Source organism: Orussus abietinus, unplaced genomic scaffold (assembly GCF_000612105.2).
Source record: "Orussus abietinus isolate OABI.00-Male unplaced genomic scaffold, Oabi_2.0 scaffold142, whole genome shotgun sequence".
Taxonomy (NCBI): domain Eukaryota; kingdom Metazoa; phylum Arthropoda; class Insecta; order Hymenoptera; family Orussidae; genus Orussus; species Orussus abietinus.
In genome coordinates this window covers 178,319-200,672 of record NW_019394380.1, presented here as the reverse complement: position 1 = coordinate 200,672, position 22,354 = coordinate 178,319, and the positions used below count along the sequence as shown (strand labels likewise).

Here is a 22,354-nt window from a genome sequence, read left to right as displayed (position 1 = left end):
CGGATCAGCTGTTACCCCCCCCTTTAGCCACGGTGATAAGACACCGTGAGCAATTTAGCGAATGGTGCGGGGCATATGTATAAACAATATTACTGCTGTAATATTGTTTATAACTGGGCCATTAGACGCTATAAGTTTAGAACGTAAAGTGAATGTACAGCTATAATCAATTTGTTGCCTACCTCCGCGAACTTGTCCTTTGCGTCCGCCAGAACCCGAAAATTTTTATACAACTTTTCAATGCTATCGGTACTCATATTGTGTAATTAAGTNGCGAATTTCAAAACACAGCGACTTACTCAATTACACAATATGAGTACCGATAGCATTGAAAAGTTGTATAAAAAAGTTGGGGTTCTGGCGGACGCAAAGGAAAAGCTCGCGGAGGCAGGCAACAAATTGATTATAGCTGTGCATTCACCTTACTTTCTAAACTTACTACGTCTAATGGCTCAGTTATAAACAATATTGCAGCAGTAATCTACAAATTATGTACACATATGCCCCGCACCATTCGCTAAATGCATTCGCGCTGCCCTCGGTGGAGAATACAGGAGGTTCGGGCATCGCCGCCCGATATCCCCTACGACGGCCCAACTCGGTAATCCACGTTATCTATGCATCCTTCTCTCGGCTCTTCGGGCCGCGATCGTTGGATTTTTCCAAAAGGTTCAGGTAGTAAGACCCCTAGATTTGATTACGAGCATGCGCGAGTCGACGGCATGACGNAGGTACGGCGGACCAGCAGTTGCCCCGCATAAGCCACGGTGATAAGACACCGTGAGCAATTTAGGGAATGGTGCGGGGCATATGTATAAATAATTTGTATATTACTAATTGTTCATAAAATTGTTTATTAATTGAAGTATCCTACACGTTAAAGTACTGACAAGCATCTTCCACCATGTCAGATATAGGAATCGAACCCAAATCAGCAGTGTCTTCATTACCTCCTAGAGTGTCGCCAAAGTGTTCCAATTTAGAGTGGATATCGGCTAGAGCTTCCATTTTGTGGACAGCAGCTTCACTGCTATCGGGCGAAGCATCCTGAGCTATATAAATCCGCCGTAAATTTAATCCCGTCATTTCGAGCTGGACTTCCGCCAATTCGCGGAGAAGTTCCACCGATACTGCTATGTAACATTGCGGTCGGACTTCTCTAAGAACTGCGCTGAGAGTTTCCAGAGCGTCTGCCCGTAGCTTTTGTACAGCATATTGGCTGATAAATTAAAAGAAAAGACACTTCTTAATAATTTTTTTAATAACAGCCCCGAAAAGCCTTGAAATAAATTTTATTTTAAAATTTCCGGGTTTTTAATACTAACAGTAAATAAGCCTTGATTGTTCACATATTCTTATGAGAATCCTATTAAATTACCTTTCTATATCCTCCTCGTAGAATGCTAGGTATCTGTAGAGCTCGCTGAGATCTAAGATTGCGTTAACATATTCTACAGGATGTTCCCGCAGTGTGTAGAAATCCTTGGCTTTTTTAAGCCACGAATGCGTATAAAGAAAAAGTGATCTAGCTTGAGCAGTGGTCTCGATAGTGTTTACTGCAACCTGATCTTCGTACTTTGATAGATTTAATTGTTTAAAAAATAACAGTGGTCCTGAAAGTAATTTGTCATGTCACATAATCAATATGTAATTTGTATTCAAAGTAGAATGGGCTTAGGAAAAATTATAATGTAGGGAAATATTGAGAATTTAAATGTTACAATATTTTATTGTACAGTAATACCTTGGTAATTTTCGATGATTATCTTTTCAGGTTCCACAGCATCTTCTGTTAAATCTGGTGAAGTGTGTGACGTTTCATTCTCTGTACAGCTCGTCGATTTCAATTTCTCGTTCGCTGAGTCTTCTAAGTTTCTATGGATAGTGCCTAATCTCATACCACTGGAGGCAATCTCGTTTAAATATGCGTTTTTGAAATATGTTTCCCTCAAAGTGGATGGTTTATTTAGGTCATTGAATTTGAACGGAACAGCCCAGACCTTCTCTAAAGCCTGATTCGAGTCGCCACAGAAGTGGGATACTATGTTTGTTTTAGATGCACCAAAGAGAAAGAGTCCATATTTCACCCAGTACTTAGCTATGTCAGCCAATTTTTGTTGTAACTCTTGCCAACTATGAATACAACACCGTCAACATCAAAATAAATTTTTTGTCCTTATATATTCCAGTGTGCAAGTAGTGAGTCTAATTACCTAACAATCGTGTTATTCGATGGTTCCATTTTTTTTAGCTCTTTTTCATAGCTGTAAAGCACAGACATAGCTGCTGCTAGATGGTGTCTTGCTTCTCTTTAGAACGGAAGAACTCGATGTTAAAATTATTTCAAATATCAATAATTAATCAAATCTATACATGGAATTGATATTTACACACGATTTAAAAAGCATCCTACCTAAATCTGTTTTTTGTCAAAAAGTACGATGCCAATCTGGCGCATTTAACTGCCCACATTGTGGCATTACCGTCTCGTATCACGATCTGTCTTTCAAGAACTTCATGGTGATACTCGGCAAATTTGTCGTGCAGTTCTTGCTTATTGTAAATAAATCCCAGCATCTGCAGATTGTTTGTCACAAGACGTTCCAATTTATTGTTAGAATCAATTGAATGTAAAGCATTGATATCAGGAAAAAACAGGTCATCACTTGAATAAAACACTATGACAGGATTTGTTTTTTTTAGCTCTTTGTAAATTGTCTCAGCCAATTCTAAAAGCTCCCTTGCTTTCTCAAAATCTTCTCGTTTGGTTAGTAAATAAGAATAGTGATTAATTATCCTAAATGCTAGGAAGACGATATGAGGTTTCGCTATATCTTTGATTATATCATTGAATGCCTTGAAAAGAAGTTCTTCGGCTAGCTTTTCGTTTCCTAAATTGACGAGTAGTTTTGATTTTTCATAAAGTAACGTAGTTTTCATTGCCAGTAATCGTAAACTGTAAGTTATACACAAAAGACAGTATATAAATATTTGGTGAATGTTGAAAATATACGTATTTAATAGATAATACCAAATGCTCTAAAGAATGTAGTATAATTCTTATACTATGTTAAATACAATACTAATGTATATATTTTATTTAAAATATAACAAAGAAAATAATCGTCATTTCAACAGCCGTGATAACGTGTTTTATTTAAATTCACCTTAACTTCGTACAGCACAGGTTCGGCGAATGATCGTTTTCATAAATAATATTTTCAATTTTTGCATACATTCCATCGATAAGACTTTTCATCTGACTTGAAAGGTTGACACTTTCAGTGTCATTCTCTTGGAAGTTATCAATCTTTTTAAATTTCTTAATCTCTTGAAATTGTACGTGCAAATCATTGAGCGTTGATTTTAAAAGGGATTGCTCTTCCTCCATCACTGCTTTCACTACCTTCAAGAAAAATAGTTAAACTAAATCCACAATTGTAAAATGTTATACAAAAATTATACATTGATTATAAAAACTTTGACAACTGACAGACGAGATTCGTTTATTTTGACAGTCTTACCTGAGCGATATCTACTTATGGGAAAGGAGATGGAGAGCGCAATGAAGGACAAAAAAAATCATATGTCGAGTGGAGGGAAAAAGAAAAAGAGAAAAAGATAAAGAAATTTAGGAAGAGAAAAGAAGGAAAATTACTTGAGCTCCTCTGTTGAAATGAATCTGTATTAAAATATGAAACGATCCTATCTTTCACAATAGAGATGCTCTTCTCATTACGTTTTAATTCATCGGTGAAAACCTTGATTCAAGATGGATGAAGTGCGTATTAAATTCAATTTTTGGTTTGAAATGTACAAATGCGCGTGACTTATATCGTACACATCTTGTCAAAATATTAATTTGCCGATATGATTTATTTATTTCTATTTTTCTTTCTTGTTATGCTTTGAAAGTTATGTTTCGTGATCTACATAACCTCTTTGTTTCTTATGACGGATGAGCAATGGAATCATTGTCAAATTCAGTTAATGTGTTAGAATGTGTGCAATTACAGAAAGATCATATAATCGGTTGTATAAAATTTGTATATTGTAACTCTGTTAAATTTTATTGACACATGCCATAGGCAAATGTTCGTTTAATGACCTGTACATTGTGTAAATATTCACATCTTATTCAGGTACCATATCAGAAAATGAACTAAGCAATGTGTATTCTTGAATGCATTTTTTACTTAGTTCAATTAGTTGGTTAGTCAAGTTTATTGCCATCATTATAGGATAAAATATACACATGCTCCATGTGTAAGGCACAAATGACGACATTGGATGAAGTTCCAAATCATTCTTGTTTCAATGGTCTCCGAGTATTTTGTGATGAAGAGGGTTTTCTGTTTTCCAACTCAGAGGACATTGAAGTTATGGAAAAGAACACCTCGTCAGATATCTCTAAAACAGAAGATACGGCGCAGACGACTCTGCAAAACTCGGAAAAACCAAAGGTGTTACCGCAAAAGCAAAGTAAGTTACATTTTAAATTCAATTTTTAAATTAGTATTACCAGTGTAACCATTAAATCAGTCAAAAATAATCTTTAAAGTTTTACGTTATCAAAGACGTTATTTATTTTAGGTGCAGCATGGTCGAGCAGTGCTGTTCTGGCTCTCCTCGAAGCTTACGAATCGAGAACAGGAGATGACATTCGAGCAAAAAAGGAGACCAAATTTTGGGATAATCTGGCAAAGGATTTACAAGAAACCGGTCATATGGTAACATAATTTTGATCAAACAATATGACTGATTGTGAAAATTACATAAATCAGCTTAATCGTGTCTAAGAATGCTTTTACAAATGCTTCATTATTTTTAGATAAATGGAAATCAAGCAAGATGGAAGTTCAGTGCTCTACTCCGCCGTTACAAACAAATAGAGAGCATTCAAAAAACGGGTAGAGGGGTTGTTCGGTTTCCTTGGTTCGATCAAATGGAAAGCATTCTTAGAAAGCGAAGAAATGTCACATGCACAGTAACATCTATGTTCCTTCCACATACTTCATCAGCGTTGGACATTTCAAGAGGAACGACCATTAATCGTCCACTATTGCCTAAGGAATCTTCAACAGATATTTCAAAACGAAGTCCACGTGCTAAAGACTCTACTATTAGCTCGACGTTAACCGAAAACAAGTTGGAATTTGAGCGGCAGCTTCGTACTCACTTGAAGATACTTGACGAAACCAATGAAGAAAAGGATGGTACCGTCGAGTGGAAAAGAGCTATAAAGGAGGAAGAATTACGGTTAAAAATGAAAATGGTAGAATTAAGAGAGAGGGAGCTTCTGTGGAGAGAAAAAGTCACAAAAAAGAAGCTTGAGCAAATGGATGAAAGATTGAGCATTGACAGGGAAATCTGCCGCCTATTAACACAAATCCTCGCCAATCAAACCTCTAGCCCGTCCTATGAATGACTATTGACTAACAGATTATATGAATAATTATGTTATGCTTATAAGACTGACGGTATGTTGTCACGAGTTTCAGGAAGAAACCGTGTTGCATGCATTTATCTTCCCAAAAATATAGAAGAAATTTAAGGGTTATCGGGGTACTACTACATCGGTTGGACACCACTCGTTAAGTAAATTAATGGTTCGCATAAAAGTGGCGCACCGTCATGCATTTTCCGAAATCCTGAACAGGCTGAAAAAAATGATTTATTTTTTGGAACCTCTTTACAAAAGGTGACGCTGCTCGTGCGGATTTTCTTTTACCTACATTGTTCACATTTTTACACATTTACAAAAATCATCACGAGTTTTCCGTTTTATCAAAGTATCTCATTTTTAAGCATTTGTGCTTACGTAGGCACCGAAAACATTGAGGGCGAAGACCAAAACTCACCCACTTATATAAACTTTCAGAGGAAAAGGGGGAAAAAAAAAAGAAAAATTAGAACGAATCGCAATAACTTTCTAGTAGACGAAAACGTGGGAAGGGGTATGAGCTCATTCTTTCTCTTTCACTCTATCTCTTTCTCTCTCTCTATCGGCGACAACGGCAATAACGATTTTATTACGAATCTAGAAATTAATAGTAATCCTGATAAGAGCAATAATATAGTATATAATTGTAAATCTGTTTAAAGTTGAAACAATAACGATAATTATTAAACACCTTAACTGCTTGTTCACGATGACTATACGCAGAGAGAAATGTAACTGGCTCGTTTTAGGACTACATTTTTGTCTTACACGAGTAGTTTATACTCTAAATGAACACTGCACTTGTTACATGACTTTTGGTATAATACTTTTAAATAATATATATCTAACTGTAGATAGGAACAATATAGGAAGAGACACGTCTTCTCCAATTTTAGATAATTAACTTTGGTAGCTTAAGGTACTAAGAAAGAGTCATTTTATACATATCGAAACGTTAAAATATTTTTGAAACATTTTAAACTTCAGCACGTGTTTATGGAGGCTCCAAGGAACAACGCAATGCTTACGAAATTTCAATATAAAAAAAATAAAAAGTGTCCTTGGTTCTACTCGGGGATAAATCCAAAAAAAAAATCGTTTTTGAAAAATTAAATTTCATAAGCATTGCGTTCTTCTTCAAGGTCTCCATAACCACGTGCTGAAATTTCGAATGATTTGGAGCATCCAGTTTGGAGAAAAGTTTTATAAATATTTTGACGTTTTATATATAGAACGACTCTTTCATATCACCTTAAAGACTCACTTCGGATGACACGATCGAATCTCGATCGAGCAGCAACTTTCGATCGAAGCGTATCACAAGACATTGCTCTTAATAAACAAAAATCCGTTTTCAAGTGGCGGTAACCAAAATTTACATCTTTTTCACACAAATAATATAATTCTGTAGGTAAACTCGGCGATAATCCTTAAGGTGTTATGAAAGTACCATATATAATGACTCTTTCATGTCGCCTTAATAGAATCCCACGTGATCGTCGCGATAAACGTTAAACATCAATGGTAACAGCATTAAGCATCCCAAACGAGCCAATACTAGGAATATTCGCTTGTTAAATCGAAAGACATCGTAAAAGACACATACCAAAAAAAATCTCATTCAACTAATTCGTATTCCACTTTTGACGGCGACTCTTACGTTTGTGATTGCCCGAAAGCTGCATGTAAACGACTCATGAGTCGGTTTAACTAAACCGAGGTCCAGGATATCGAAACGCACCGACGACCAATTAAAAACTCGAGAATCTTTTACGAGTGCAAATGAGCCAGTTAACCAGAAATCCATTTCTCTCGGTGCAATAATGTATTCACCGATGCGACCGATTGATTCGCACGGATGGAAGGGTATCTATATTACAGCGGTACTGATTACGATAAAGAAAAATTGACAAAGGCCTACAAACCCAGGTTCGTTTCTACAGGCCTGGAATCGATGCGCGTACTCTCGTCACAAAGTATCTCGTAAAAAATCACCTAGGCACAGGGCGAAAGAATACGTAAAATCGTTGTTCACATCGAGCGACAGCGAAAGCGCGACAACCGGTTAAACTATCCTTAAAGGGGGAGTGAAAGTGGCATTTCAGTCGTTTATGGAACTTTTTCGCAAACCAGATATACCGAATCGTTTGAAACTTTACCATATACACATTTTTGGTCCTGAAAAAGGTCTCAACGCCCATGAAATTTTATTTCTTACAAAAAATTCCAAAATGTCTATAGACAAATCTTGAAAAATCTTAAATTTCATGGGTGAAGGGACCTGCCTCGTGACCTTCATATTAAAGATGTAAAGTTTCAAACGATTCGGTACCCTCCGTTCGGAGGAAAGTTTCACAAACGAGACCTATGACGTCGCTTTCACATCCACTTAACCCTTCTCACTTGGCAGTTCAGCCCGTTGGATGCGTCCTCTCTTTTTCTCAGTTTTACGCGTATTTCCCTTCGGGTTGTTTTAAGAAATCACTTTTACGCTTAAAACAGCGGTAGAATTGAAGGTGATGCAAGATAAAAACGATAAAAGAAAGGGAAAGACCGTTAAAAAGAACACGGATCCTCGGGAAATATTTTGTCAAGTTTTCGCTAAGTGTCTCGAATCGCATCGCAACGAGGACAAGGAGAGGGCGAGTACGGACAGACGATTTCAACGGCAAAAGTGGCCCTCCTCGTCCGCTGAGGTAGGAATGAACGATTTGTAACATGTGCAATGTAACACGTGTAATACGCCCCTAACCAACATCACGACACATCTCGCTAAATGCGTCTCACGCCGGCCGAAACGTCAAAATTCGAATTTCATTCCATGCGGAATGAGCGACGAATATTTTCGAAACTTGCATGACTGTACATCGATACTTCGTGCAACGTTAAGTACATGATCCGCAATTCCGAGTTAAATATACAATGACTGCCGGCCTTAAGGTGATGTGAAAATGGATGTTTCTCGTTTATGAAAGTTTTCTCTGAACTGGGTGTATCGAATCATTTGAAATTTTACCACATGAATATGGAGACCTTAAGAAAGATCGCGACACCCATAAACAAATTTTCGAAAAATTTAAATGGATGTCAGGATCTTCCTTAGAGTCTTCCTAACCACGTTGTAAAGTCTGAAATGATTTAATAGATCCAATTCTGAGAAAAGTGTCACAAACTGATAGACCCCTCGGATGCCACTTTCCCATCCCCTTAAGAGGACGTCGTCGGAGTCGTTCATCGCTGACGAGCACGAAAAATGTCTCGTTTAATTGACAAATAAAATTGTTTCTCTCGAAATATATCTGGTCCGTACTAACATAACAAAAAATCAAAGAATTACGTATTCCCTTATCCGGACCAAGATTTATCAAACGATCGCTTTAATTGGAGCAGCACTCTCCTAAATTAATTAAATTACTTGCATACTCATCAAGTAGGATAAAACGAAGCGAAATGAATTTTCAAGGAAAAACGAAAGATGGCGGAATTTCTGCCAACCAAAAGAAACATTTTTCTCGACGCGCTCCTACCGTAGCCGTTATATTAGTTCGGATAATATTCGCAATAATAACAATAGTAACAGTAAAACATTAGTAACATTAAAATCAACAGTGGTGCGACGCGGCAAACGACAATGGCCGCAGCTGTGACTATCCCGACGGCGACAATGAAAAATTGAAGTACCGTGACGAAACGACGGTTCTCACAGGAACGAATATCGAGGTGACAATTATTACGCCACTCGCGACCGTAATTAGTACGTCTTTACAAAGAAATGGTAGCAATGACTAGGCTCTACTTGGCGCGAGCTCGGCTTTCGAATATTCGTCGGTCGGATCGACGCGTGGGTTAGTCGTTAGGTCTTTGCGTAACGTAAGTACATCGAGTTAATTCAGACGTGTCTTTGGCATTTTGTTATGAGCTCGGTTAACCAACAATGGCCGAACCGAATGCACAGTTGGCTGTCGCACGTACGGACATCCCTTCAACGGTAATCAACTCGTATTGAAAAAAAAAGTGAGTAAATTCACCTCTCATTTCCTGAGTTAAATATGGCGGACTCGATAAACCAGGTAGTTAAACTTAGATTTGGAGCTAAATCACATGTGGGGTTAAATCAACCATACAATTCAACTCGAGTTGATGTAACTCATTTTAAGTTGAATCGATTTTGTTTTTTTTTTCACCTGAATTTTTGGAGGTGGATTTACTCTTTTTTTCTTTTCAGGGTGCACAGCCTCGCTTGCGAACACTTCCGTTGAAAATAACCTCGAAAAACATGTTTTGACTCACTTCTCGAGTTTACCTCTTTAATTCGACTGGTCCGTTATTGTCCTATTTTTTAATTTGCCGAGCCAGTCGAATTAAAGAGAAGTCGCCTGCTCGGTCAGCCATAATCAGGCGGCACGAGACTGGCGAATTATGTGAACTCTTCATTCCTCTTGAAAATAGCTACTCCTTGGCGAGAGTCGAAATCTTAAGGTGTTATAAGTGCCCCATGTATATAGTCAAAATATTGCAAAGAATTTTGAAATTACTCGCATTTCGGTGTTTTGAAAACCTGACGACACTTAAGGGAGATTTCCCATTCGAAATTCGCAAGTAAGGCTAAACACGCATCGGGGATGCCGAGAACTGGCTTTGGTACATATTGCGCACAAATACATATACAAGTACAGAAAGTGAGATTTGATTTTGAACGTGGGAACTGGCGTACGACGACACAGAGTCCAGTCAGCAGATCGTTCCTCTGGTAGCGACCGACTTCGAAAATGTCGGTAGAGGAAGCTAGTTCTTCTCGGCTTGCCAGAACCGGGAGAATGCACATGCAAGACTCGGGATGTGTCGTTTCCGTGGTCTCCCTTTCCTTTTCTGCGATTCGATGTCCACAGGCCTCGCTACAAAGCTGATGACACTAGCGAAGACGGTGACGGCGACGTAATGGCGGCGATGACGACACTCTTTGGAATCAAAGGGAGAGAGGATACGAAGGAAAAAATGGCGGAGAGAGACGCAAAGGAATAATTGAAAGGAGGAAAAGAACGAAAGAAGTCAAAGAAGGAACGTAAAAGATACAGGGGGGAAGAAAATGGAGGTTATCAATTTTTTGGGAACCGAAGGAGCGCGTTAAAAAAAAAACAGTTAAGGGAATATTAAGCGCGACGAGGGAAAAATGGCCGTCGCACGAGGGTAAAGGAGGATTATTATACGAAGCGATGTACGTGCGTCGTTAAGTCATAAGGCAAGTGCTTCCTCGACCGGAAGTTAAGGGGACGCGAAAGTGGCATCCGAGGGATTAATCGTTTACGAAATATTTCTCCGAATTTAGTGTACCGAATCGTTTCGAACTTTACATGTGAATATGGAGGCTATAACGAAAGTCCCGATACTCGTGAAATTTCAATTTCTTAAAAATGTTTATGGACATTTAAAAAATGTTTCATAAAAAAAAAATTTTATGAGGGTCGGGACTTTTCTTACAACATCCATATCCACGTTGTAAAGTTTGAAACGATTCGGTACCTCTAGTTCGGAGAAAAAATTTCATGAACGATCGACCCTTCGGACTTTCGCATCCCCTTAATGCCCGGAACTCGGAGATATTCCGACGTTTCCGTTCGAGGATGCTCCCTCTCCGTTCTCGTGCAAAGACAAGGAGGAGAAAAACTGAAGAAAGAAAAGGGCCTTACAAAGTACACGCACACATGCACGCATGCCTTTTTACGTTAACGCGATCACTAGGGTCCAATGTTATGTTACAACCTTATTACAAAGTCTTTACAAAATGTCTCTTATACTCTTCTTTTTTTTTTGGTATCTCCTTGCAGGGGCCCGACGGTAAGCTACCGATTTCTCTACGGACGATCGAACGATAATTCGAGCCGTCGATTAATACTGCGCTGCAACGTGGCGGCGCTCGCAGCGTTAAATTGCGCTACTTCCCCGAAGGGTACCGTCTACCCAATATCCGTCTGATAAAAATAATTTTCAGTCAACGTTTAATATATCTAAATCTTGTACAATAATATATGTTATCTTCCACCTCCTCGTAAGATCCACGTATGTGCATTAGCTCTCTTTCGTTCTCAACGCGTGTGTACATATATAGATATATATATAAATAATATATATATACATGTATATATCCGTCTCATGGCGATATCGTTAGTGCGCCCATACACGCATAGACACGTGCGTGCGTCGCATACGCGTGCATACACTCGAGGTACGTACACGAACGTCGTCGACACGGATATGCGGTAATACGTATGCATGCACACGCATGGGTGCACATATGTAAATACGGATACAGAGGTGGTATCGGTCGAGCCGTTTATGCGGTCGGTCACGTTTAGCTTGATTGTCGACACGGTAAACGTCTCTTTCTACCCTCCGAAGCTGTCGTCCGTCCCTGGCTTAGTTTACCCCGATAACTTGGTACGCGTACCAAAGGCGTGGATTTATTAAACTGCCTGGCTAAACGATCGGGCATTGCCTTCGGATGGTACGCTCGAAATTTGCGTATTACACCGTCTTGGTACCCCATCGTTTACCCTGAGAATCGAATAAAACAAGCTCTCAGTCCGGGTACCAAGTGGTCGGGGAAAACGAAGTCCGTGTTTTTTGTCCGTTCCGCGAATTGCCGAGTAAACGACGCAATCGGGAGAGATTGGTTCGTGGGGGTCCACTGTACAAGAATGCCGGAAGTTTGAGAAAGAGGGGCGGCCCGGACGACGGTGCATCGCGGCTGCAGGGATTTGGAGGTTAGGGAGACTGGTGGTCGCGAACGTCGGAGTGCGACTTGGTAGAGGGCTCGTCCTGGGAGGTGGCGGAGGGTTCATGATTCGGGGGGGGATCGATGACGGCGAAGAACTTGACGATGGCACGGCGGAATTCAACGGCGGTCAAGGGCGGGAGATGAGAGCCGTGGTGGGAACGAAGGTAGTCCGTGTCGGGGGAAGATGTTCGGTCGATATGTCAAAGGTCGGTCCATCGGGGGACCGATCGACTAAGACAGACATGGCACGGCGACTCCGGTCGAGAGCACAAGGTCACAACGTCACAGGCCACCTGCTGGCACACAAACACGTGGACAGGTTAGTCACCACCACACCGAATAAACGGGACCGACGGCGGAAGTATCGCGCGGCGTCGTCGTCGACGTTGAATCTACGCGATTCGACGTCGGCGATGACGTATCCTCTACTACCGTGCGATGCGATGTCACTTCACCGTAATTTACCCATTCCACATTTCGAGAATCACGAAGGCATCGAGTCTAGTTTAGCGAGATTCGATCGGTCCGAAGCAGCATCGATCTCTAAACGGCAGCATAAAAAAAAAAGACGACTGTCGACGTTCCCGGAAAATCAACGTTAACGTTCAAATATTAATTTTTTCCTGGCCATGACGTCAATCGCGCGAGGAACAAGACGAACCGAACGTGAAGGATGTTACGATGATCCCCGATTCCGCGGTTTTACTAAAGCGCCAAAAATGAAAGCAAGGAAGCGATACTTCGAAAGGGAAGACGTTAATTTCGTGTTCCGATCCTGGCGTCGACATTTTCGTGCGGTTAAAGGACAATATAAAAATGTGCAGGCAACTCGCTGTCGAGTGAATGAGAAAGAAATACAAAGCCCAACGATGCGGACGAGGGACAAATAATTATCTTTTCCCCTTTACCGACGCGGAAACTCGAAGGGAAGGGTATATATGTATACGACAACCGTCGTATCTGAAGAAATCAGTCTCGGAAATATCACAGTAAAGGACGTTCCACCGAGGAAGTGGAGCTTACGTCGACGTCGTAAGGCGATTCGATCGTTGCTTACGGCTTCCACGATTTAAAAGTCTACGTACAACGCGTTTCTCGTCGAAATGATTGCTACGAGTTGACTAGAAAATGTCGATTGATACCGTTCCGGAGATACTAAAGGTTACGGTAATGCAAACGGGGAACCATCGATTCCTAACGCTTCGAAGAGCGAACTCGATTCGATGCGGAATATCCACATATTGGACGGAAGGATTGCACCTAAATTATCGAAAGTCCCTGAATTTGTTTAGTACCTACTAACGATCAAACGTCGATCTTGACTAATATGGCCGGTTACCCTCTTTGGATCGTTTCAGCTGCACTATTAGTCGTTTCGTGCCGATTTGAAAGCCATTCATCGCCTGGATCGCAGCTTGTGCACTGGCTGGATTGTCGTACGATACGAATCCTGCAAAGGTTAACGAGCTTAAATATTACTGCCGACAAGTTAACCTCCAACGCCGTTAGCAAGTCTAGAGATCGGGTGCACCCAGTCTGAGAAAAAATTGTATATTTTCCTTTTTTCGACGTATATCACACTTCCATAACACCTTAATTCTCTAATAATTCTTCATACGTACCAAAGCACTTGCTGAGTTTCGTCTGTTTGTCAATGAATACTTTGGCAGATAGGACGTTGCCAAATGGCATGAAGGTAGAAGTGAGGTCGTTGTCGCTGAATTCCTGGGGTAGATAGTAGATGAAGAGGTTGGCACCCTCGGGTCCCTCTATCTGTTTACCGGCGGGGGAGTTGGCATTTTGCACGGCTGCAGCAGCAGCCGCAGCTGCTGCAGCTGCTGCACTCGATCCCGTGAAGGCAGGAAACCCTGAGGAAAGATGATCGTAAGCGCATCGGGGACCAAATTATCGGATAAAGCTGACTAATACTCGCGGATGCAGGGCTTATTCTGTACAAGGTACAAAGTTGTGCCGCTACGAGAGTAAAGCTATATGTACCGATAATAACGATTAATTAAATTAATAAAAATTCGCTATATATTTCCACTATTATAAAAGACAATGTTTCATTGTCTGCAGTAGCAATTTCTCGCGCAACAGCGGCACGTCTACGTAAAGCAGGCTAAATTTCAAGGGGGTATTCACTCAGGAAATCATGGATTTTTCCGCTCGAAATCATGTCGAGATCAGCTGGAAAACGCAAACGGAAATCACCAAAATACTGTCGCAATTTTAAGGCCGAACGTTACTCGTTACCGAATCGGATTGCTGTCTTCAAAGAAGGAATTCCATTGATTTCCGAGGGAACAGCTCCTCGCTAAATTTCATTATTAATTACTCACTATGTAACTCTTTCTTTTCCACAGTCACCGTTGTTTTTCCAATGAGAGCTTTAATGCGCACAGTGAAGCATTAGAAAATACTTGATACGATAATACGCATGACAGCGTGTCGAATAGAATTACAGGTAATAGTTTCTCTATGTCTGCGTACAACGTGGAACGTCTAATTCTATTGTCCGTCGAGTAAAAAAAGACGCGAGGATCTGCAGTGTAAGAAAATCATTCCGTGACACCCACCTGCATATTGTTGCAAACTCGAATAGGCGTTGCTTAGGGAGTCTTGAAAACCGTTTAAAGGTGTCCCTGTTAAGGAATTCAGAGCTAGGGACGTCACCGGACTTAGGCTTCCTCCGGTTGACCCTGAAAAAATTACGAATATTAATTTTACCGAATGGACAAAAAAGTGATAAACATAAAATAAGATATACAAGAGTCGTGAGTGAGTTCGAGTTAAATAATTATTTTTTGAATTATCAAAATATTTCTTGGGTACTGTTCAAAGAAATATTTTTTTGGTGCAATGCATTTTTTTTTTTCAGTGTAGATTCGATTTACGGACACTTCATTATTTTGTACATTTTCAGACATCGATAATATATTGCAACGTTTCATTGAATTCCTTTTGAATCGAATGATTGAGAAGGACGTCATTGAAAACAAGCATACGAGGACATAGAGATCTCACCTGTACTGCCTGTCTTTCCAAGAAGGGCAGCTAAGCAGGAAGAAAATCAAATGTTTCCATTGTTAAAACTGTTTTTCATATTTGAGATTATCTGACCGAGTGATTACAAATACGTGTAAAATATGTAATAATGTGTTGCTATTGAAATGCATGATATGTCCAATTAAAAGTGACTACTGGTGCACGTGTATCGTTTTGTGACTTTCCACTAAAATTTAAATATGTACAAGTACCAGCCCCTCAACCGTTACACTATGACATATTCCCAGCTCTGATAACGGCAACAGATTTGTACAGACATCGCTACTCAGTGTTATATAAATTATACGTAACCCATATACGTCGACTACAAATATTTAATAAATTCGTTCTACAGGCAAAACGAATTATTATATAACGAATAACTCATTCGGTATGATACACTTATAGATAATAAAAAGATCAAATCCAGATGTCACAACGGCAAAGTGGCATCTGGAAAAGTTAACACCAGGCACATAAAGGAATAGCGATAAAGCGGATTACAAAATGATAATCGAGCTTGGAGGGGATCCCAATGTAGGTTATGGTTTAATAATACTAAATTTAGTAATGGTTAATACTGTACCAGGCAATGCGACACGTACATAGCGACATACCTGCTGTCGAATTCGCCAATCCGCTTAGCGCTGAAACACATACAAAAGCATTCGATCTTGATATCAATATGCATCGTACACGTAACAACGTCACGCCGTATGTGACTCCCATTTACGTTTCGACACGTGGTACGAGTAAATGTACCTGGCACAGGTGCATCTCCGAATTCAGAGAGGCGGATGATAAAGGGCGATTAAGGTGACACGAAAGGGGCGTCAAAGAGGTCTCGATTGTGAAACTTTTCTACGAACTGAAATTTTTACGGAGATTTGTAATATTTTCACGCTTTGATATATATATAGATGACCCTTTTCATATCACCTTAAGAACGTTACGAGCCAAAATATCGAGCCATATTTTTTAGCGATGCAAACAAAAAGGCAAGTCCGTTAATATTAGTAAACCTAATTTTAAACTACTGTTAACGGCAATACTGGATGCGATCCCGTCGACTTTTAGATGAAGCTGCTAATCGTTAATCGTCTCGGAATCCGCAAGGAAGCTTCGACCGTTATCATCGATACTCACTATTAGGCGACACTTGAAGGTTTCCATTTCCTCCCGTCATCGCAGCGAGAGTAACGAGGTTCTGCATACTCATAGGCGACACTCCGGCATTAGCTGTAATGTCCCCAAATCAGTTGTCTCGAATGAGACACTTTTTTCAAGAGTATTGAACCGAACTGTCCGAAACTTTAATTATTCTTTGAGTTATCAAAATATTTCTTTGGTTCGGTGAATTTGTTTTTTCTCAATGTAGGTAGCTGTTAACATCGGTACTGACCGTACTCACCTGCAGAGTTACCGAGGGATGCCAGGGTGGCCAGACTCTGCAGGTTCGCGGGACTTATTTCGGATGGACTCGGGACTGGCGGGGGTGCAGCCGGCGCCAGGGTGCTAGCCCCGAGGCCTAGGTGCTGCTGCAACAGCAACTGATGCTGCACGCTCGACAGAGTGCCCGCTGCACCTGCCCCCGCGCTCGCGCCCACCGGCGTCGCTGCACTCGAAGTTGCCTGCAGTTGCTGCAGCAGTTGAAGGGACGTTGGCGCGAGCGAAGGCGCGTCGTTCTGCGATCGAGTTCACGCGGGAAAATTAGGAGGTTGTATTCACTCAGGAAATCGTGGATTTTAAGGTGATGCAAAAGTGGCGTCAAAGAGGTCTCTCGTTTATGAAACTTTTCTCCAAACTGGATGCATCGATTCGTTGGAAACTTCATCGGGTGACAACATTTTTTTTTCTTTATCACGGACTAGAGCGCCCAGTTTGGAGAAAAGTTTTATAAATATTTTAACGTATACATAGAATGACCCTTTGGTATCACCTTAAGACTGGGTGGAGGAACTCACGGTAGCAAGGTAGTGAGGCGTCATGTTAACTCCTGCAATGTTCCAGAGGTTCGCCTGTATCTGCTGCATCCGCTTCTGGTCCTTCTCCTTTTGCGTGTCGGCGAACTTCACGACCAGCGGCGACGAGCATCCCTGAGAAAGAAATGTAGGTTCGGCTACGACATTAAAATCGTCCAAGTTTCCAATTGCCCCAATTCGTTAGGGGGGGCGCACGAGTTCCGCGAGGATTCACCGAGGAGCCAGCCGGAAATAATCCCAACTTCGAAACGAAGCAGCTCTTTTTACGAAACGTACCCGCAGAAAAAGAATTCACCCTCGTAACAAGAAATTTTAGGAATCGTAGGAACATTTCCAAGTGAACAGTCCCCTCGAGAAGAACCTTTTTTACAGACGTGGATCAAATTTCTCGGCGCGTTTCCCTGCCCCTTAATATTCCGAGGGCTTCCAAGCTAAATCCGACCTGGGAACGATCCGCGGACGTCAGACATTTTCGTCCAACGGTTGGACATCCGGTGCACAACGCGCATATTTTTCGCGCGGGGCTGACGTGTCGCCATTTGCACGCAATAAACGTTTCTCCGGGTGGTGCCAGATTCTCCCCCTCGGTATTCACCTCCTGTTCCTCGACTAACGTCCCGCTCGCAAAGGCGGACTTTTCCGTAACAATTAGCGGCCCGACGTGACACCTTTCGAGGATACAACGACCCGTCCCACGGAAAATTCTGCCCGAATCCCTCGAAACGACCCGAAATATTTTCTTCATTCAAGAAATAATTATTTCACTCGAACAAAAACTCGAATAAACCAGGCCCGAACGTTTCTCCGGAATTCTAACGATTCCCTTTGAGTCAAATGACGATCCCTTGAATCAACCAAATATTTTTTTCGTTCGATGAATTTTTTCTCTCGGTGCAGGGTAATTATACGGCTACGCTCGCGTCGTTACAAGCTAAGACCGAGGTCTCTCGGTACTGATCATTTACCTCCATCGTAATGGAATGATGAAGGACCTTAATGGCGTTGATAGCATTCTGCTTACTGGCAAAGGTGACAAAGGCACAGCCCTTGCTTTGCCCCGCGGTATCCCTCAAGACGGCGCACTCCTCGATAGCCCCGTACACGCTGAACATGCTTCGCACGTCGTTTTCCCCGTACTTCTTCGAGAGCATGCCGACGAAGAGTTTGCGTTCTGTAAGAAAAACATCCAAGTTCCACGTGAGTAAACGTAGGAGCGTCCACGCGCTAATTTCTCCTACCCTCCGAATCGCGACGGTGGCAGCCCTGACTTCGGGACTTCGGCCGGCCCGCGACCGCCCGACTCCGTTTACCCGCCCACGGCGCACCTCCTACTCGAGTTCGGACTATTAAATCCCGCGAGCAGCTGCGTAAACCCCCGTATGCGGGCCGCATCGTTAACCGTTTAACGGCAATAATTCACGCGCGCCTACGATTAGCGATCGCCTACCCCGAGTCGAGGTGAAGTCGAACTTATAAATATCTACGTTGCCGAATTTTGAATTCATATCGACGACTGGGTAGAATGACATCGGGTACTGCCCTAAATGGCATACTCCATATGTCGTTTCCGTAGAATAATTATGGAGAAATCGAAGTAAAACCCCAGAAATCCCCTGGATTCAGGAATTCTCCCCAGCTGTCGATATAAATACGTCGTCGTCGCCGGCGTCGAAAAAATGTTTCGACGCGTTCCCCTTCACCTTAACCTCGCGCGCGAATATTCGCCTGGTGGGGCCTCGGTCGGAGAAGCTCCTCGCGGTTTTTTTCGACTCCGGCTTCGGGCTTGGCCGCGAGTACGCGACGCGGCCCGAGGCGGTTTCTTTCATTAGTATGGACGGGGGCGACGCGCGCAGGAAGCGGAGCCGAATAGCGGCGGAGCGGTACACGGGAAAGCCCCGAGGTCGAGCGAAGAATCTCTGATTAGTGAAACTGGCAAGTCCGCCCCTCTTGCATGCCTTCCCGAATCCTCCGCCGCGACTCGATTTAACTCGACTTAACTCGATTTGATCAATAATTCGGACCACTACGCCATGGGGGAAAGAAAAAAAAAAATGGAGCGCGCCGTCAATCGAGATTATTATCTCGGGAGATCATGGATTTTAAGGTGAGACGAAAGTGGCGTCAAAGGTCCCGCCGATGAATTTTTGTCCTCCAGGTAGATAGTACCCTTTTTTGGAGGTATTCGAAAATGACAAGGGAACGTCAGGTACGCGAACGCGAGAAACCCTCCCGATGCTTCTTGGTCTCGTCTCGAGGTACCCATTTCAATTGCAAATGGAGTCGTCGTCGGGCGCGTTCTAGCACGTACCCGCGGATCGGCGTCGACCGACTTCGCCGAGTTTCGAGCGAAACCCGTCCCCGCGGAAAAAGATTTCACGGTCATAAAAAAAAATTTTGCAGCAACGAATGCGAACGCTCGAAAGTGGGGCCAGCGAAATATTTGTCCGCTGCGATATTCTCTTTTAGCCTGAGAGAAAAATTTTATCGAGCGGAAGAAATATTTCTTTGGTGAAATTAATTTTTTTTTTCTCGAGGTCCGTTCCCTCTCCACTTTCCGACGTCGTCCATGGACGCGTTCAGGAGACGATACCCGAAATCTGCGAACGGGTCGACGCGACAATTAGCGTCGTCGCGAGTCTTCGCGACGCCTCGACGCGCGTTACGTGGGCGGCCGACGCGGGTTTGCGTAAACGGCCGCCCGCGGAACGATGGGACGAGGCCAATGACCAGCCAAGCCGGGACTGGGTCAAATGCAAATCGAGAAACGCTCGCGGTGCCGATTCATCGCGCTCCGCATCGCCGGTCGGCCGCGAATCTCGAGTAATTGCTTCTTGCGTCAAGACTTTCGTCCGCTCGTCCTCCGCGAAACGAATCGGACCTTGGCATTGACATCGCGACCAGAAGGATCGAGCGATCGACAACGAGCTCATCGATACCGTTCAAGAACTGAACGGCTACCGACAAATTGAAAATTTACGAGAAACACGCCCAATTCATTTCTTTCGATGAGCTCGACAATTAATTTCAGTTTATTCGAGTCAATAACAAGAGAAATGATTACTCTTGGAATGAACGAAACGTTCCATCGGTTAAATGAATTTTTTTCTCAAGGGACGAAAGCCTCAGAATTTAACGTTAACCGCGTTTAATTAATTTCCTTGCGAAAATTTCATCCACCTCGACAAGGTCAGGGTCGCGGGAAAACTTTCACCGCGTCGACGAATCTCGGATACGGATACGGTCGGTGTTCGTCCCGCGTTCCGTCCACGTCACGTCACCGGCCGGTGTTTCCATCAAAGGACGAGGACGAGGACTCGTCAAGAGATGCCTTCGCAAAATGGAGGGAGCGATGCATCCTCGGCCGGAGACCGTGTCAGTGGATCGGTCGACCGAGAACGAGTTTGCGGCCTCTCGGAGAAACGGTGAACCGACTTCCCGTTCCTCCGTCCAACGGCGAGCCGTTCGTTGCCCCATCGCCCGAGGGGGGCGTCCGCGGAAGCGTCCTCTTAAGGCGAAGCGAAACCTCCTCGACACTTTTTTAAGGGTACCGGGCCCGAACTCGCGCAGGGAACGTTCAGAGCGAGAGCGTTCGGAAACCGCCTAGTGAATCCCGCCGAAAATAAACGGAGTCAACAAAGTATATCCGTCCTCGCGGGAAAAATTTTCGACGCAACAGGTGCGCGTTCCGTACGGCCCCCTTTCGGAGCAAACGGTCGAGGGCGAGGAAACGCGTTCTCCAGGCGACGTTTGCCGAACTCGATCGAAGCGAATCGCGTCGCGCCTCGTTGCACGTAGAGAAGAATTCACGGTCATAAAAAGAAGCGACTCCTCGCAAAAATCGATCGGCAACGATGTCCTTTGCTGAAGCCGCAAATGTCTTTTTTCCCGTGCGGGTGGACGATGGCGCGAGGAGGGCGATTACGGCCTCAAAGAATTCCACTTAGGCGGGCGCAGTAATGACTGCACTTTCAAACATCCTTGACTTCCTTATACGCGGCACGCGGGAAGTTACGTAAGCGCCAAGACAAGGAGAGGAGCCGAGACCGCGGCGGAATCGCCCCGGAACCGCCAGCGCTGCCGGCGGGGGAAACGGCACGGAACAGCGCCCGGAGCGCGAGAAAGATCGGTTGCACTCGGGAGGGGAGACGTCCAAGGGAATTTCCGTCCCCATAGGGAATGGCGTGGACCATGGGGTTTGGGCGGGGCCAAGAATCGGCCAGGCCGCGCCCATGGACCGGTCCGGTCCGCTTCGATTCGATTCCGGCCTACGTGTGGAAAAATAATTCACGGTCGTAACGAGAAACTTTCGGGCGAACGCGTGAAAATGGGCATGAATTTATTCGGAAACGTCGCATCATTTTTCCAGCTCGAAACCTTACGGAAATTCACCTGTACGATCAAATATCCACTCGATTCCATAATCGGGGGAGGTTAGGTTAGTATCGCAAACGGCTCTCCCGGTGCCGTAACGAAGGCGCCTCGAGCGCAAACGACGGAGATTTCTATTTCGCCCCGCGGCAACCTTTCACGACCGTCCACCGCGAACATCCACGCTGGAATCCCGGTATCGTTCAGGATTCGATTGGGACAGGTCGGGACCGAAGGTGCGCGAGGTTACGATCCTGTCGCGGGTTCCGTTTACTCGCCTACGGTTGGATTAAAAATAGTAGGACAAATTTTATAACAACGGTACGGTTAACACCCCTGGTAACACCGTATAGGCTCTGCCGCCTCGCGTGACGCGTTTTTTTATTTTTTTCCCCATCTATTTCCGGAACGTTGATTCGAGGAACGATGCTTGCGAATCGCTTTGCAGCGTCGAAAAAATTTTTTTTAAAAGAATTTACGATTGTCTTAAATATAACAGGTAAATGCCCCCGTCGACCGCGCGTTAAAAACGCGTCGATCGCTTTATGCGGTCGTCAGGCGTCCGCATACCGGATGCGATTACACATGGAACGCTTCGATACGCTTCGAGTTAAAGGTCGCGGGAGTGCAATGTCACCATAGGGGGTCAAGGAACTCTTAGGTAATTTCCCCCCTCGAAAATTTCAAAGCTGCAAAACTGTCCGTTTTTAAAACTAAACGTCCCGACAATTTATAAGC

At 43.2% G+C, this 22,354-nt stretch overlaps 3 protein-coding genes across 20 annotated transcripts in view; 1 reads left to right on the top strand and 2 right to left on the bottom strand.

Annotated features, from left to right (window-relative positions):
- Window positions 1-870: 870 nt before the first annotated feature.
- LOC105694574 (KIF1-binding protein homolog) lies at window positions 871-13,595 on the bottom strand. Its single transcript, XM_012415402.1, has 8 exons — window positions 13,514-13,595; window positions 5,180-5,237; window positions 3,168-3,406; window positions 2,414-2,956; window positions 2,214-2,309; window positions 1,745-2,133; window positions 1,379-1,613; window positions 871-1,219 (listed from the first exon to the last, which is right to left on the bottom strand). Exons 3-8 carry the CDS (start codon window positions 3,389-3,391, stop codon window positions 871-873), a joined length of 1,836 nt encoding a protein of 611 aa, XP_012270825.1. The 5' UTR covers window positions 3,392-3,406; window positions 5,180-5,237; window positions 13,514-13,595.
- LOC105695229 lies at window positions 3,436-5,883 on the top strand. Of its 3 annotated transcripts, none has more exons than XM_012416608.1 (4): window positions 3,436-3,781; window positions 4,369-4,482; window positions 4,594-4,730; window positions 4,832-5,883. In XM_012416608.1, the coding sequence occupies exons 2-4, from the start codon at window positions 4,383-4,385 to the stop codon at window positions 5,426-5,428; spliced, it is 834 nt and encodes a 277-aa protein (XP_012272031.1). In that variant the 5' UTR covers window positions 3,436-3,781; window positions 4,369-4,382; the 3' UTR covers window positions 5,429-5,883. The 3 variants fall into 3 exon arrangements, with proteins under 3 accessions (XP_012272031.1, XP_012272023.1, XP_023287853.1); XM_012416600.1 differs by having other exon boundaries at window positions 4,242-4,482; XM_023432085.1 differs by having other exon boundaries at window positions 3,436-4,142; window positions 4,242-4,482.
- The window catches only part of LOC105695213 (CUGBP Elav-like family member 2), a 98,440-nt gene continuing 81,743 nt past the window's right edge, over window positions 5,658-22,354 (bottom strand). For 3 of the 16 annotated variants that reach the window (XM_023432070.1, XM_023432071.1, XM_023432083.1), the window contains 10 exons: window positions 18,214-18,419; window positions 17,231-17,362; window positions 16,669-16,951; window positions 16,413-16,505; window positions 15,872-15,922; window positions 14,798-14,920; window positions 14,561-14,608; window positions 13,841-14,086; window positions 13,518-13,668; window positions 5,658-12,514 (listed from right to left, as the gene is read on the bottom strand). In XM_023432070.1, the coding sequence (XP_023287838.1) occupies window positions 13,541-13,668; window positions 13,841-14,086; window positions 14,561-14,608; window positions 14,798-14,920; window positions 15,872-15,922; window positions 16,413-16,505; window positions 16,669-16,951; window positions 17,231-17,362; window positions 18,214-18,419 (1,310 nt within the window). In that variant the 3' untranslated portion in view covers window positions 5,658-12,514; window positions 13,518-13,540. The remainder of the gene's footprint in view (window positions 12,515-13,517; window positions 13,669-13,840; window positions 14,087-14,560; window positions 14,609-14,797; window positions 14,921-15,871; window positions 15,923-16,412; window positions 16,506-16,668; window positions 16,952-17,230; window positions 17,363-18,213; window positions 18,420-22,354) is intronic. The other 13 variants (XM_023432075.1, XM_023432079.1, XM_023432072.1 and 10 more) reach the window with 13 other exon arrangements.